The 16,895-nt window shown below is 40.0% G+C and overlaps 1 protein-coding gene across 1 annotated transcript in view; it reads left to right on the top strand.

Annotated features, from left to right (window-relative positions):
• Window positions 1-323: 323 nt before the first annotated feature.
• Window positions 324-16,895, top strand: part of TNFSF11 (TNF superfamily member 11) — a 38,323-nt gene continuing 21,751 nt past the window's right edge. Inside the window, exons 1-2 of the mRNA XM_045839208.1 lie at window positions 324-624; window positions 7,544-7,711. Of these exons, the coding sequence (XP_045695164.1) occupies window positions 394-624; window positions 7,544-7,711 (399 nt within the window). The 5' untranslated portion in view covers window positions 324-393. The remainder of the gene's footprint in view (window positions 625-7,543; window positions 7,712-16,895) is intronic.

The following is a 16,895-nucleotide window of genomic DNA, read 5'->3' as shown; positions in this document are numbered from 1 at the left end:
AAAAAGACATCTGAGGATGGACAAGTTTTGTCTGTAACCGCTGGAACAACCCACAGCCTCCTCCTCTTGAGGGCCCAATGGGGAGGAGACCTTTGAGAGAAGAGAGTAAGAAAGGAGGGCGAAAGGAAGAAGGGAAGCCAGAGGTGGGAGTGGAAGACGCAGCTTCGCCCAGGGCTGATTGGCTCCCGAGGCCAGCCCTCTCCAAGCGGTTTATAAGAGTTGGGGCGGCCGGGAGCCCTGCCCGCTCGGCGGATCGCCCAGGAGCTGCGCCTGGCTCTGAGCGCCCCACGTCGAGGCCCGCCTGGCCCAGCGCGGGCTGCCTTTGGAGTTGGCAGGTCTGCAGCGGAAGAAGCGAGAAGGTGGTGCAGCGCCGGGGAGAGCGGGTGGAGCGCCATGCGCCGCGCCAGCCGAGACTACACTAAGTACCTGCGTGGTTCGGAAGAGATGGGCGGCGGTGGCTCCAGCTCCCCTCATGAGGGCCCCCTGCACACCCCACCTCCACCCACCCCACCGGTGCCGCAGCCTCCCGCAGCCACCTCCCGCTTCATGTTCGTGGCCTTCTTGGGGTTGGGACTGGGCCAGGTCGTCTGCAGCGTTGCACTTTTCCTCTACTTCCGAGCACAGGTGAGTGCTGATCTCCCCAGGGATGCGCGGGTGGGGCGCTCCCACCTTATTTCTTTCTCCCCCACTGGTGGGAAACTGAGTCTAGCCTCCCGGATCGGCTTTCCAGATCTTGCATATTCAGGAGAGAAAAGTGATTCTAAAGAGGGAGCGTACGCGGGACAATCTGGTGCGGGGACTGACGCGCTGGCTGTGGGTCTCTGCGCAGGCCTCCCAGAGTGCGGAGGCTGGACTCTCCTGGCGTTGTGCGTTTGAATTTCCCCCGGCGAGACAGCATTGGCCGCTCACTTCTTCTGGGGATTGCATACTTTCTCCCCATCCTTTTCTTACTGGGAACTAAGAATTAATGTATGTCCACTTAGGAAAAAAAATGAGCGGCTTCACTTCAGCATCGAGCCTTTCTTTCTTTTCCTGCCCACGAGAGGGTTTGGGTGTCTGAGGCTGGCTGCATTGTAGGCATGCTCCAGGCCGCAGTACTAGTCCAGACAGCAGCTGCTGGAGTCCCGGGTGATGATGCCCAAGTCTCCAGGAGGGCCGAATGGTAACGCGACCAGAAAAGGCTGGTCTTGCAACCGCAGCTCCGCTTGGGCGGGTTGAAAAAAGAGGGAAGGACCCTCATGCCTTCCCACTAAGGTGCGTAGAGGAAGGAAGCAAAGTGTATGCAACTGTGAGGTTCTCTGCCCTGACACAGCCTCGATACCATCTAGCAAATGACCAACCTTTTACAAGAAGGCAGGCAGCTTGGGAACTGCAGAGAGATAGAAAGGAAGGAGTAAATTTGTAATATTATGCTTTCTGGTGGTTTATGCTCTTGTGTTTTCTTGGAAATTGCAGTGCAGTTGGTTGGATTCATTCAAATATTCTTGTCTGGTGCAGTGAACTCTTTTCTCAGAGGAAGTGGAGGGCTGACTGTGCATTTTTTTTTTTTTATGGGGAAAGAGAGTCGAGTTTGGACTTCACTGGTTTTCAGATTCAAAGGTGATTACTAAACCTAACTAGATGCATCAACACATGGCATTGCCTGGGTTGTAAGGGTTTTTGACATGTGCCAGAGTCTTGAACTGCATTACTTGGTATCATAGGCTTTTTGTTATGTTTTCATTATGCACTAGTTTGCGATTTGTAGACCTGGTTTCATTATCTGCTTAAAACAGGGTAGAAGTAATATGACCAGTACTTTAGAAAAATTGTATTTACATAGTAATAAAAATAATCTATTGAGACATATTTTTCTAAGACAAACTTTGAGTGGTTTACTTACAACACAAACCCATTTGAAAGTGATGAAATGTTTTTCTTCCATTGGAGTACACTGCCTTGGAGAATGAGTGGCTTATCGGTTTTCCCAGCCAGCATGCTGTTTTTTACCCATTTCAAGCTTGTGTATTAAGTGTCTGCACTGCACATGGCACTACTAAGTACTATGGAATATGAGTTAAGAATCATTTCTTCAACATACAGTCTAAACTGACTTGTTCATGGCATGGTGCCAGCTAATGGAAAACCCTGCAAAAAAATACTTAAAATTCTTAGTCAAACAAGACAGCAACATTCAGAAGAGGGCCAGAAGATGAACTAGTTTGCTACCTGTTATCTTTCCTAACACCTTTGGATAGGACATCTCATATAGCAATAGTGAAGTGAGTGTTCAGCATTGAAAGAGCAGTAGGGAATAAATGAGCTCTAGGGACCAGGAGCAGCTTACAGTGGCAGGAGCCATGGAAATCAATGTGGCCACATAGGAAGGAGTGACCTGCTGGGCCCTTATTACAGCTGCTCAGCTTCTTTGTAGAAATTCTCAATGTTAATGAGGGGTATGGCCTTCTGATACCTGCCGTAACTGAGCAGTCTCGATGTCACACGGATAGCAGTGAGACTCCCACAACCCTTTTCCCAAAGTGGACATGCTAGTCAGCCTCACTGGAGAAGTTTTATTTAGAGAATGTAATGTCATGATATTTCTGGGGACAATTTTCCTAAATGACATGAAGATTGGGTTTTTCTAAGATATGCAAAATACAGGGTCCAGCACAAATAATGCCCCTTTTATTACAACATCTTTTATTACAAAATCATAAGCATGTAATTCTATAACAGAATAACATCACACTCAAGTATGAGTGTGAACTGTGACATTTCAAGTGAGATATTCGAATTAAAATTGTAAATTTTTATACCCATATTATTACTCTACCAACCACACTCAAGCAGGCATTGCTTCTTGCTGAACCCTGTATATTTGCCATTACTCTGAGTCCAGTTTTGTGCTGTACTTGTAAAAGGTCATCTCCTTCAGCAAAGAAGTAATATCAGGAGTGATGTGTTCATAGGAATATACCACTAGATCTGGTTGCATTTTATTAAAAATGATATCTAAATTTGATACTTGGAACAGGCCTAATGATTTAGGGATATGTTTTGAAGTAGTTATCAATGAGATGCTATAAAGTCTGGATTTTGTTTCCGAATAATGGTGGAGAGGGTGAGGGAAGGGAAGTGGTTATTAGAGATGAGACAAGGTTGGTCTTGCCTGGGCCACTGTCGAAGCTCACGATGTGTATGTGCGAGTTCACTCCACATACACAGTTTTAGATGTGCTGGAGGCCTTCTTTCAAAGTTCTGGCTAAGATAATAAATTCAATTTGACCCGTCACTAATTTAACATTTTAACTTTCCTCCACTCTATTGGATTAGAACTTGGTACTGAATAAGAGATAGTTTTTTGACTTCTGCTGAAGTTGTGGCTCAACTATTATACTTGGGGTTTCTGAATATGTCTGAATTAGAATGAAATCATCTAGTATCAGGTAACATTGCAGTTTACTAGAAAAAGGGGCCAGTTTTATTGTTTTTGTTTAAAGTGATACAGGGGAAGCCATACAAATCTTTAACAAAAACAGTTTAATTTAGCTTTAAATGCATTTAGAAGAATGCACAGAATAGTACAAGAATTAGAGATTTAAAATTTTTTCTTCTCATTTTATATTTGAATAGTTAAAAATGAGTCAGCCTCCTTAATGTTTGCAGATCGCAGTGCTTAGATTAAGAAAAAAGGGTACTAGATCCAGTGTAGATTGGCTTTTCCACCACCAACCTTGCCAAAGAAAAAAAATAGCATGTGGCTTGTGCTATATACTTACTACATAGTATTCATACTTTGGTTTACAAAAAAAATTTTTTTCAGAAAGTTGTTTGTAAAATGTATGCACACTTTTAAAACATCCCTACAACTATATTCAAAGTTTGGAGATAAGCTTTTCAGAAAACTCAATCTCTGTTGCCCTTTTAACTCCCTCCCCCAACCCCGCAGTGTGTACACTGACTCTGGCTGCTTGCTACCCAAACAGGAGAGCAGTCACTACTGCAAATCTGATGCAGAGGTGTGCAGGCTGCCTGTGTGTAGAAACAGATAAGGAAGTAGCACAAATGTCAAGCATCCTGCCTCATTTAACCCTACAACTGATTAAATTTCAGGGAAGTTTTGTTTTGTTTTTCATTCTTTTTTTTTTTGAAACAACTGGGTTTATTTCACATGAACTACATCATTTGATAAATGCATTAAAAGCGTCCATTTTAAATCAAATAGTCAAGATTTATTTAATCTTTTCAGACATTTCTAAGTACAATGAATTCATTTGTAACTAAGCTTACAGTGATTTTTTTTATTAATTTCTGTGTTTCTCTGTTGAGTGTAAGTTCAATGAGGGAAGGATTGTCTGTTTTGTTCATTACCTAATTTGCAGCATCTAGCCCAGTAGCTGGCTTGTTTAATTTACTGAAAAAGCTTTTCAAATGCTTTGCAACACTAGAAAGATATCCACTGGTAATCTGTACCATGTGAATTATATAATTAGTGACTAAAATAGACCAAAAAGTATCATTTTTTAGTCATGTGGATTCTCTGTCCAGACTCCTTTATTTTTATTTTTTTTTAATTAATTTATTTTTTAGAGAGGGAAGGGAGGGAGAAAGAGAGAGAGAGAGAGAGAGAGGAAACATCAATGTGCGGTTGCTGGGGATCATGGCCTGCAACCCAGGCATGTGCCCTGACTGGGAATCGAACCTGCGACACTTTGGTTCTCAGCCCGCGCTCAGTCCACTGAGCTACGTCAGCCAGGGCCAGACTCCTTTGTTAGGAGATAGGTTGTGGGGTAGGAGATACATTCTGAAACAGTGATTATACACTGCACATTTTAAAATTAAACTTTTTTTATTATTGTTCGAGTACAGTTGTCTTCATATCCCTCGCACCACTCCTCCCCACCTTACCCACTCTCACCTCCCATCCTCAATAATACTCCCACCTTGAGCTTTGTCCATGTGTCCTTTATACATGTTCCTTGATGACCCTTCCCCTTTTGCTGGTTATACCCTCTCCCCTCTCCTCTGGTTACTGTCAGTTTCTTCTTTATTTCAATGTCTCTGGTTATATCTTGCTTGCTTGTTTGTTTTGTTGATTAGGTTCCACTTATAGGTGAGATCATGTGGTATTTGTCCCTCACTGCCTGGCTTATTTCACTTAGCATAATGCTCTCCAGTTCCATCCATGCTGTCCAAAAGGGTAGGAGCTCCTTCTTTCTTTCTGCTGTGTAGCATTCCATTGTGTAAATACACCACAGTTTTTTGATCCACTCATTTACTGATGAGCACTTAGGCTGTTTCTAGCACTTGGCTACTTATTGTAAATTGTGCTGCTATGAATATTGGGGTGCATAGATTCTTTTGAATTGGTGATTCAGGATTCTTAGGGTATAATCCCAGCAGTGGAAATGCCAGGTCAAAAGGTATCAACTGCACATTTGCAACACCTGTAGTGGGATTCAGTTTGCCCTTTCCCTTAGGGATGTTGATTAAATTGGAAGGGAGATTCTGGAAATGGTCTTTTTTCCCCCCGAGAGAGAGGACAAAATCTTTGCATTATAGATCTTTGCATCAAATCATTAACCATTATTAAGTTCTGCATATTTTGGTACTAATTGGTGTTACTTGTTAAAACATTTTAAAATTGGCGTCCAAGGAAACTTGAAGTCACTTTAAATCAGAAATCTATATTTGTATATTTGACATTTAAAAGCATTACTTGTAAACTTTAATGAGCATCAGAATCACCTGGGATCTAGTAAGAATGTAGATTTCCAGGCAGTGAGTGGGGGCGGGGAGCTATGATTCTGCATTCATTTCTAACAAGCTCCCCCCCTGGGCCACTAATGCTGCAGGTGTTTGGGCTGCACTTTCAGTAGTGGGAGTACTGGGGACTGCTCTTTCCGTTAGAATGATGCTTAGCTTGTTGGCAAGACTTGAGCTGAACCTGCTTTAGGGTCCCCAGGCATTTCCCCATTGACACCATATTGTTCCTTAGCTCAGTGTTTTTCTGGTGGTAGCCACCAAGGCCCTTGAGTGAATCTTCTTTCCTGAGGTCTGAACTCAATGACCCTCATATCAGTTGCCCAGGCTTCTCTGCTTTTGTGGGAAACTTATTGGCATAAGTGAGTGGTTTTTTTTTTTAAAGCATGTGAAGCCTGGGGCTTTATATCATGTAATGGAAATTACATGATATAAAAACTCAAATATTGATTCATAATAATTATTTTAAACAGAATATAAAAGTAAATATGGATTGCAAGAACTTTTGCTTTATAAGTGATATCTTTCCTGTGATTATAGATAATACTTATATTTTGCAAGACTAGAATAATAAAATTTATATTAGTGGATGCACATTTGTTGAAAAGCTGTCATTCCATCTTGAGAATTTCAGATATGGATAAGATACTTCCCAGTTTATATCTGATAGTTCTTTAATAAATTTGAACACCTTTCTGATTACTTTTAAAAACAATAATTAAACCTGGGAATAGAGACTTGGTATTATTGGCTGAGCTTTGGTTACTGCAAACTTATATAATTTTTCCTTTTTATTTTTTTTGTCTAGTCTGTATCTACTAATAAGTAAATGTACAGGAAGTACCTTGAATTTTTGAGATAAAAAGGAAACAAATTAAACTATTATAATTAAACCAATTAATAGCTAATTATTTCTACCCTTACTTGGCAGTTGAAGCCACTACAGAGGCGTGTCAGAGCCCTGGAAGGAGTAGGCAGAGGATTCTAAGAAACAAGTGATACTAAATGCTTTTGCTGGCACCTGGTTCAAACAGATGGCCAGCTAGTAACCCGGTGGGGATATTTTGGGTGGGACGATACCTCACCTTACATGAATTTTAAGGTTCCCTCAATACATATCCATATAGTTTGCTTGACCCGATGCAGCCCTTCTCATCCCAAGCGACACCATCTCACTTATACACATGCCCAGGCGCCCCCGATAGCTGTGCCTCTCCAGGTTGAGAAACACTGATAAGAGGTTCAATAAAAAGGCAAATTATCTCTGGCTTCAGGTTTTCTTTGGGACTAGGAAATGGATTTCTGTTACTCTGTTTGGCTGATTAAAATATACATTATTTTAGGAAAGAGGTCAGACAAACATGGTGGCTAAATAGGATGTTAACTTACCTTGGTTTATATAAGCTTTGTGCTTGGAATATCTGAGTGGGCTTCATAATCCTATCCAACATGCTGCGTATGATTTAAAGACAAAAATTTTCTCCCCCTGCACTGGCCAAATGTGCTTTCCTTGATGCCCCATCCCCTATGAGGACTTCTACCTTGTCAGATGAGTTTGACAATTTCACCATGAATCCATGTGTATGCTTGTGTTGAGGATGGTAGTTAGCTACTCATAAAAATAATTTAGAATCCAGTGTTTTTACCAATTTGAGGGTAATTGTATTAACTATTAATTGTTGAGGACATGAAGACTCTTGCAAAAATACACATATGTTTTGTTCTTAAGGCACATTTTATTAAATAGAAGAAAGATTAATGTTAAACACTCTAATGTCCTTAAATTTTTGTTTCTTAGATGGACCCTAATAGAATATCAGAAGATGACACTCACTGCATTAATAGAATTTTAAAACTCCATGAAAATGCAGATTTGCAAGACACAAGTCTGGAGAGTCCAGACACAAGATTAATACCTGATTCGTGTAAGAGAATTAAACAGGCCTTTCAAGCAGCTGTGGGAAAGGTGAGTCCACGTTGAGGTTATAAGTTGAGGGCCCTCATTGATTCCACTAATAATGAAATTAAAATAGTCTAAGTGCTGTTGATTTTGTTCTTTTTTTATTTTAAGCATTTTTAAAAGAGCTAAAGAGACTTAATGGATTAGCAGAATTATTTTGAAGTTGTTGATTGAATATGGCGACCAGAGACATTCATGTTTATGGAAATATTATTTTTTTCCTCTCTTCCCCCTTCTTCCTCTCCCATCCTCCTCCTTCTCTTCCTCCTCCTCTTCCTTCTTCCTTCTTGAGACAGTGGGTCAGTTTGCTAGTTTTAATTCCCTGCCATAGAACCATTCCCTCACTTCAAAGGACTCTGCTAGCTATTTCCTTTATATTTGGTTTTGTCATGGTAGGATCTCCTGTTCTACATTTGTTGATCCAGGGTTCTGTTGAGAATAATTGTAACTGGTCCATTGTTGTCATTTATGATGAAGAGATAAGCAAAAAAACAGGACATGATGTGATGGGCATGATAGTCTGTGTCCATTTTTTCATTTTCTGGGAGAGCTGGGTGAGAAGAGAAGAAATGGGGACAGAGAACACCAGTGGCTTCTGTTATGCTGACAGCTCCAACCGAGAAACACTGTAATAAGTGCATGTTTTACTCTTCTGGATAAGGTCACTTGAGGATCCATCAGCCTTAAAATTATTTCATTTACTGACTGGGTAAAGCCCAGGGACTCCAGTGCTTGTGTACCGGCATGGATTCTTGCATCCACACTTATATCCCAGCCTCTAGTTTGCAACTCCCTGGCTATCTCTGATCATCTTACAGTAAATCCTAAAGTTCTCAAATTCCTTAAGTCTAAATTAAATTTGAATTGAGTTTATTTTTAAACCTATAAAGTAGTAACAGTATTTTTTTTAAGAGGATTCAAGTTAAAGGCAGGGAGATAAAGCTATTTGTATAACCCTGAAAGTTGAGATAGCACCAGTTTTCAACTGACTTTATCATTTTGAGGATCACAAAGAACAAAATGTTGACTAAGAAATTAAACACGATTGTCATAGATTCTGGTTGCACCTTAATCTTTTAGATTACATTTAAAATGTTAAAAAAAAAGTGCATCATGGAGTCAAAGTGCAGATCACTCATATATCTATGACAACCTGTTGCTTGTAAGTATTAAATTTTCATTATAATTAATGTGTAGGTACTTAGCTTTATGCAGTAGATGCATATCTTAAAATGTGGGCTTAAACTCAGTTTTGTTTTCTTATAATTTTTGAGGTATAGCAATAGCAATTCTGCTAGTCATTCATTTTTGTTTTGTTTTATGCTTCATTTTCATTGGTCTGCTTTTTATTCTATTTCCCCAATATTTAGTAATTTCTCTGCAAACAATTATTTACTTGTGCTAGAGGTAACCTGTTATTTCAAAACTGAACCCCTGATTAAGGTAATTCTTGTTAGGTAAATGATTATTTCCTAGTTTTCTGTTCAGATCAACCCAGGTTGTATATGCTTACAGTGAGGGGAAACTTTTAATTCCACTGGCTTGCTCTTAAAAACTGTCCTTTTTGTTTCTTCTGAAAAAATAAGTATGCAAGTCAGTCCAAGTGATTTTGAAAATGAATAATGTTAAGAAGAATAGACACCATTGGCATTTATCTGAGAATGAAAGAATGGTTCATCTTAACAGGTCACAGGAGAAAAACATTATCATGTCAAATACTAACAAGTGATTGACAAAATTTTTCTTTTATTTCTGATGTTTAAAATGCTTTAAGAAATAAAACTAGTTGGATTCTTAATGTTATCTGTAATTGCTCAAACTGAAAGTTACCATATGGTGAAAAATAGAGGCATTTCTCTTACAGTCAGGAACACAGCAAAGATGCCCAGTATCCCTATGATATTTACCACTGAGAGTGTACTAGCTAGTGTAAATACACAAAAGAATGCAATATGAAAATATATGCATGGAGAAGGTAGAATTTGTATGTCATGTGATTGTATTCTTGGGAGAATCAAAAGGAACTGAAAGGCTACATGCAAAATAAAATGGCTTATAAAAGTTAATATTCAGACTCCTAGCCAAGATGGAGGCATAGGTAGACACCCTGTGCCTCCTCACACAACCAAAATAAGGACAATGACCATTTAGAAACAAAAAAATAACCAGTACTGACAGAAAATTGAACTGCATGGAAGTCTGGCAACCAAGGAGTTAAAATAGACACATTCATCCAGACTGTTAGGAGGGGCAGAGTCGGGCTGCTGAGCGGAGAGGGGTCGTGGCCAAAAAAGCAGTGGCTGGCAGACCCTGGGTGCAGGGTGGCAACAGGCAAACCCAGCAAGGTGGCGTATTGTGGAGGGGCACAGTGCACAAGGCCGCTGACCAACTGGGCAGTCCCACATTCGTGTGCAGATAAACCAGGTGAAACTGGGGAGCAAAGCAGACCGCACAACCCAGGGTCCCAGTGTGGGGAAATAAAGCCTCAAAACACCCATAGGAAACACCTGTGGGGGTTGAGGTTTCGGGAGACACTCCCAGCCTCACAGGAGAGTTGGTTGGAGGGAGCCACAGGGTCCCAGAATGTGCACAAGCCCATCCACATGGGAATTGGCACCAGAAAAACCCAGTTTGCTTGGGGGAAGCGTGGAAAGGACTGAAATCCAACAGAGAGTGGAGCAAGCGCCATTGTTCCCTCTTGGACCCCATGCCCACATACAGCATCAAAACCCAGCAACTGGGTTGCCCCGCCCTGGTGAACACCTGAGGCCCCGCTCCTCATACATAACAGGTGCGTCGAGACAAAAAAAAAAAAAAAGGTCCAAATGAAGGAAGGATCAAAGCTCCAGAAAAAATACAACTAAGTGACAAAAAGAGCCAGCCTATTAGATGCACAGTTCAAAGCTGGTGATCAGGATGCTCACAGAATTGGTTGAATTTGGTCACAAATTAGATGAAAAAATGAAGGCTACACTAAGTGAAATAAAGGAAAATGCACAGGGAACCAATAGTGATGGGAAAGAAACTGGGACTCAAACAACCAAACAGAGAAGAATGAAGAAATTAGAATTCAGAAAAATAAGGAGAGGCCTAAGAACCTCCAGGACACCTTTAAATGTTCCAACATCTGAATTATAGGAGTACCAGAAGAGGAAGAGGAAGCACAACAAGTGGAAAAGTTATTTGAACAAATAATAAAGGAGAACTTTCCCAATCTGGCAAAGGAAATAGACTGCCAGAAAGTCCAGGAAGCTCAGAGAGTCCCAAAGAAGTTGGACCCAAGGAGGAACACACCAAGGCACATCATAATTACATTACCCAAAATTAAAATGAAGGAGAGTATCCTAGAAGCAGCAAGAGACAAGGAGACAGTTACCTACAAAGGAGTTCCCATCAGACTGTCAGCTGGTTTCTCAAAAGAGACCTTGCAGGCAAGAAGGGGCTGGAAAGAAGTATTCCAAGTCATGAAAGGCAAGGACTTATATCTAAGATTGTTCTATCCAGCAAAGCTTTCATTTAAAATGGAGGGGCAGAGAAAGTGCTTCTCAGATAAGGTCAAGTTAAAGGAGTTCATCATCATCAAGCCCTTATTATATGAAATGTTAAAGGAACTTATCTAAGAAAAAGAAGACAAGAAACATGTATAGTAAAATGACAGCAAACTCATAATTATTAACAACCACCCCTAAAACAAAAACAAACTAAGCAAACAACTAGAACAGGAACAGAACCACAGAAAGGGAGATAACATGGAGGGTTATCAACAGGGGAGTGGGAGGGAGAGAGAGGGGGAAAAGGTACGGAGAATAAGTAGCGTAGATGGTAGGTAGAAAATAGACAGGGGGAGGGCAAGAATAGTATGGGGAATACAGAAGTTAAAGAACTTATGACACATGGACATGAACTGAAGGGGGGGATGTGGGTGGGAGGGGGTGTGCAGGGTAGAGGAGAGTTAAGGGAGGGGAAATGGGACAACTGTAATAGCATAATCAATAAAATATATTTTAAAAAGTTAAAAAAGCTAATATTCACTGGCTCCTCTCATCTTAAACAATAATTAGAAAACAATTGACAGTCAATTCATAACTTTAAAATATTCCCTAAAGTAAAAGTAAGAAGTAAGGTACAAAGCTTTCCTATAAAACTAGGAAACTCTAGAGTAGCATTTAAATTGGATTGGAGAATGTCAAGAAGTAACTATGCAAAGTCTAAATCTGTGAAAGACAACACCAGCCTTAGAGAAGAGCTTATTGTGTGTGTGTCATAACTCGACATAATATGAAATGATTTTAAATAAGCGGGCATAGTTTGAATTATGCAAAAATAGTTCTGGGACTAGTTATTTACAATTTTCAATAAACTTATGATGTATTTAATAATTTAATATTTATTAGAAGGCAATAACCTTTTCTGATGTTTTATGGGAAAACAAATCCTAGGTAGAGAGAGTGCTCCATGGTAAATGCTGCTCCTTCAAGGTTGTGCAACACCTTCTGTGGCTTCAGTGAACTTTTCTGCCCTTACCTGCCCCATCAGAACATACCTGTTCAGTGTCCTGTTCCCTTTGAGCTTTCTAAGTGACTGCTGAGATAGTAGATAAACCAGTTTGTACTTAAAGATGTTGATGAGCAACAATGGCAGAATTTTTACTATTTTAGGAGTCTTTTGGAGACATGGTGTCTCATTCCAAATGAGTACTGTTAATTATAAGAGATTCAGTACCTGGCAAGCCAGGAGAAAGATTTGTGGGCAGACAAGAATAGTGAACTGCCCTTATTAAAGGCATACAGTCTTAATTATACTAATACGGTGGTATGACTAACAAAATGTGTAGAACTTTATTTTATTAGTTTCACGTTTGTTTTGGTAGTGATATAGGACTTTACCTATTAACTACACGTAATACTATTACACAGGTAATCCTTCTTTAATCATGACTTCTCAATGTGTGTTTGGAGGTAGAAGATTTCTTCCTCCAGACCAGAGGATCTTTAGGAAGGAGACGAGCACTGTTCATACCTCACCATTAGACTCAACCAGTGTTTGTTAAGTGCACATACTGTGCTAGGCACTTTGCCATCACATGTCCTGTGCCTAGTGATTTATGCTTCTCTTACCCTTGCCAAATAATGATTTTCCAGATGTGTTATCCTTTGATAAGGATTATTAGTTAATGTGACATTCTACTCATCTTGCCAAAAATAATCAGATTTCTCATTTATTTTGCCAATGCTGAAAATAGGCTGGTTGTATCAGGCATTTATAAGTAGATTTGTGTCTTAGTTTTAGTTCTAATATAGATATTGAGTGAACCCGTGAAACAAAATTACATGTGTGGCTGCAATCATTATTGAGAGATCAACCCATCTAGTGGTAACAAATACTAGACATAAGCACAATATCACATTGTATGTGTGCAAAAAGTGGTGTTTACCCAGCCCGTCTTTGGTCAGACAAGTAATGCTGTTTTTTCCCCCTTTTCTGTTTGTGGCTGGATTTTCTTGGCTTTTTTCCCCTTTAGCACAGAACTCCAAAGCCTCTTAGTGATCCAGCCCTACCAACCACAATTTTCAAAGTCTATCATAACAGTCTATGGCAATAAAGAAAACACTAGTACAAATATGGTGTCCGATTTATAAAGCAATTCTTGTTTCCAGCCTTGGCAGCCTCTGTGGCTTCTGCCAGTCCAGGAGCAGAACAGTAGCTCAGGCCTGAGCATGGGCCTGCCTCACACAGGCAGGGTGGGCACCTGGCTCTCAGGCCTCCTGGCCAGTCTCAGTGGAAAGTCATCTGTTTAGGCATTAATGGTACAGTCGGAGAATTTGGGGCTCTGATTCTCTTCGGCTAGAGTATGCCAGATTATTGATTTCACATTGTATACTCATTTGTGAAGAACTTCCTAAAACTTACTTTCAAGTATATTTGAAAGAACAATATGCAAGAGAGAGATCAATATACTAGTTACACAAGCCCTTTGCTCTTCAAAGTGAGGTGTTCAGTATATTCAAGATGATCCCCTAGGACATGGGAAGCAAACATGGGGACTCACCTGTATATGTATTTTTTAGTATTGGCTTTTAAAATTTTTTATTTTTTAAAGTTTTTTTTTCTTTTTAAAAAATATTTTATTTGCTTTTAGAGAGGGGACGGGAGGGAGAAAGAGAGAGAGACAAACATTAATGTATGGTTGCCTCTCACACGCCCTCCTACTGGGGACATGGCCTGCAACCCAGGCATGTGCCCTGACTGGGAATCAAACTGGCAACTCTTTGGTTTGCAGGGTGTCACTCAATTCACTGAGACACAACACCTAGGGCTACTATTAGCTTTTTTTAGAAGCTATGTTTTTGTGACTATTTTATAATGTACCTAATATACAGGGCTGGGCAAAAGTAGGTTTACAGTTGTTCATATGGAAAAATAATTAATAAATAATAAAATACAAGAACTGTATACACACTTTTGCCCACCCCTGTACAGGCTTTTTTAAAAAATTGTATTTAAATAAATACACATGTAGGTTTAGGAATATTAATTTTTTATCCTGAAAGAGCTGCACAATCAAAAATATTTAGCAATATGAAATGAAACCGCACACTCCCTCAGGACAGGAGCCTCAGCGTTTGGCTCCCGCTTCTCCTGTTGCACCTCAGTCAGTTTTAGGAATGAGGGGAAGAAGCAAATAAGTGTTCGAAGACTGACTGAATTCTGTGAACTAGTATTTTGAAATAAAAACGGACATTAGTAGACAACTCATAAAGTCATTCAAATATCATAAACCCGGTTCTCATTTATCTGATGTCCTTCTAATGTAACCGTTGATAATTATTAATATTATAACCAGAGGTAATAATGAAGGTTTTTTTTTGCAAATTATCTTCATCCTGATTTCACTTTTAGTCACATTTTTCTTGGGTCTCTTCACCTCCTCATAGCCTGTAAATTATATAGAAGCAGGCCTATCATGTGAACTAAAAACATAGCTCTGTCTCCTTTTATGAGTACAATTTTATAAAATTCTCCAATTTCACCCCAGTATATGAAAACCAATGATGATAAAAACAACCAATAAGTTTTTTGTTGGCATATTCTTCATTAACTATAGTAAACCATTGAACAACACAGGTTTGAACTGCACAGGCCCAAATGTATGTGAATGTTTTTCAAATAAATACTGTAAGTGTATCTTCTCTTCCTTAATGTTTTCTTTTTTAAGTATATTTTATTGATTATGCCATTACAGTTGTCCCATTTTTTTCTCCCCTTTCTCCCCCTACTCCTACCAGCATCGCCTCACCCTTAGTTCATGTCTATGGATTATACATATAAGTTCTTTGGCATCTCCATTTCCCATATTATTCTTAACCTCCCCCTGTCTGTTTTCTACCTAACCAATTATGCTTCTTATTCCCTCTACCTTTTTCCCCATTCTCTCCGCTCCTCCTCCCCACAGATAATCCTCCATCTGATCTCCATTTCTGTGATTCTGATCCTGTTCTAGTTGTTTGCTTACTTTGTGTTTGTTTTTTAGGTTCAGTCATTGATCATTGTGAGTTTCTTTTGATTTCACTGTTCATGTTTTTGGTCATCTTCTTTTCCTTAGATAAGTCCCTTTAACATTTCATATAATAAGGGCTTGGTAATGATGAACTCCTTTAACTTGACCTTATCTGAGAAGCACTTTATCTGTCCTTCCATTCTAAATGAAGGTTTTGTTGGATAGAGTAATCTTGAATGTAGGTCCTTGCTTTTCATGACTTGGAATACTTCTTTCCAGCCCCTTATTGCCTGCAAGGTTTCTTTTGAGAAATCAGCTGATAGTCTTATGGGAACTCCTTTGTAGGTAACTGTCTCCTTTTCTCTTGCTGCTTTTAAGATTCTCTTCTTATCTTTAATCTTGGGTAATGTAATTATGATGTGCCTTGGTGTGTTCCTCCTTGGGTCCAACTTCTTTGGGACTCTCTGAGCTTCCTGGACTTTCTGGCAGTCTATTTCCTTTGCCAGATTGGGGAAGTTCTCCTTCATTGTTTTCAATTTCTTTCTCTTCCTCTTCTCCTTCTGTCACCCTTATGATTTGGATGTTGGAATGTTTAAAGTTGTCCCAGAGGTTCCTAAGCCTCTGCTCACTGTTTTGAATTCTTGTTTCTTCATTCTGTTCTGGTTGAATGTTTATTTCTTCCTTCTCCTCCAAGTCATTGATTTGAGTCCTGGTTTCCTTCCCTTCATTGTTGGTTCCCTGTGCATTTTTCTTTATTTCACTTTGCATAGCCTTCATTTTTTTCCTTCTATTTTGTGACCATACTCAACCATTTCTGTGAGCGTCCTGGTTACCAGTGTTTTGAACTGTGCATCTGATAGGCTGGATATCTCTTTGTCGCTTAGTTGTTTTTCTGGAGTTTTGATATGCTCTTTCATTTGGGCCATATTACTTTGTCTTGGTGCACCTGTTACATTGTAAGGGGCAGTACCTTGGGCACTTGCCAGGGCGGGGCAACCGACATCACTGTGTTGTGGCACAGCATGTGGGGGAGTGGTCTGAGAGGGAACAATGCCACTTGCTCAGCTCTTGGTCGGCTTTCAGTCATTTTCTTTGCTACCCACTAGCAAAGTGGGCCCTTCTGGTGCTGATTCCAGGGTGGGTGGGTTTGTGTGCATTCTAGAACCCTATGCGTCTCTCCAGCAAACCCTCCTGTGAGTCTGGGAGTTTCTCCTGCTGCCTCACCCCCCACAGGTTTTTATAGCCAGAGGTTTTGAGGCTTTATTTCCCTGTGCTGGAACCTTTGGTTGTGTGGTTTGTCTCTCTCCCCAGCTGTCCCTCTCAGTTTACCCACACGCACATATGGGACTGCCTGCCACCACCTTGCCACCTCCTCTCCACCCAGCTGCCCATCTCTGCCTCTCCTACCAGTCTGGATGAATGTTTCTTCTTTATCTCCTTGGTTCTTGTACTTCCATACAGTTCAATTTTCTGGCAGTACTGCTTTTTTTTTTTAATTTGTTATTGTTTTTCTTTTGGTTGTGCAAGGAGGCAAAGTGTATCTACCTATACCTCCATCTTGGCCACTGATTTCCTTAATAATGTTTTCTTTTCTCTAGCTTACTTTCTTGTAAGAATATAATACAGATAACTTGCAAAATATGTTAATCAACTGTTTTTATTATTAGTAAGTCTTCACTAACCTACATTAAC

This window comes from Phyllostomus hastatus, unplaced genomic scaffold (assembly GCF_019186645.2).
Source record: "Phyllostomus hastatus isolate PE091 unplaced genomic scaffold, TTU_PhHast_1.1 phas_contig_29, whole genome shotgun sequence".
Taxonomy (NCBI): Eukaryota; Metazoa; Chordata; class Mammalia; order Chiroptera; family Phyllostomidae; genus Phyllostomus; species Phyllostomus hastatus.
Note: the sequence above shows the minus strand (reverse complement) of the source record. Positions and strands in the feature narration are given on the sequence as shown.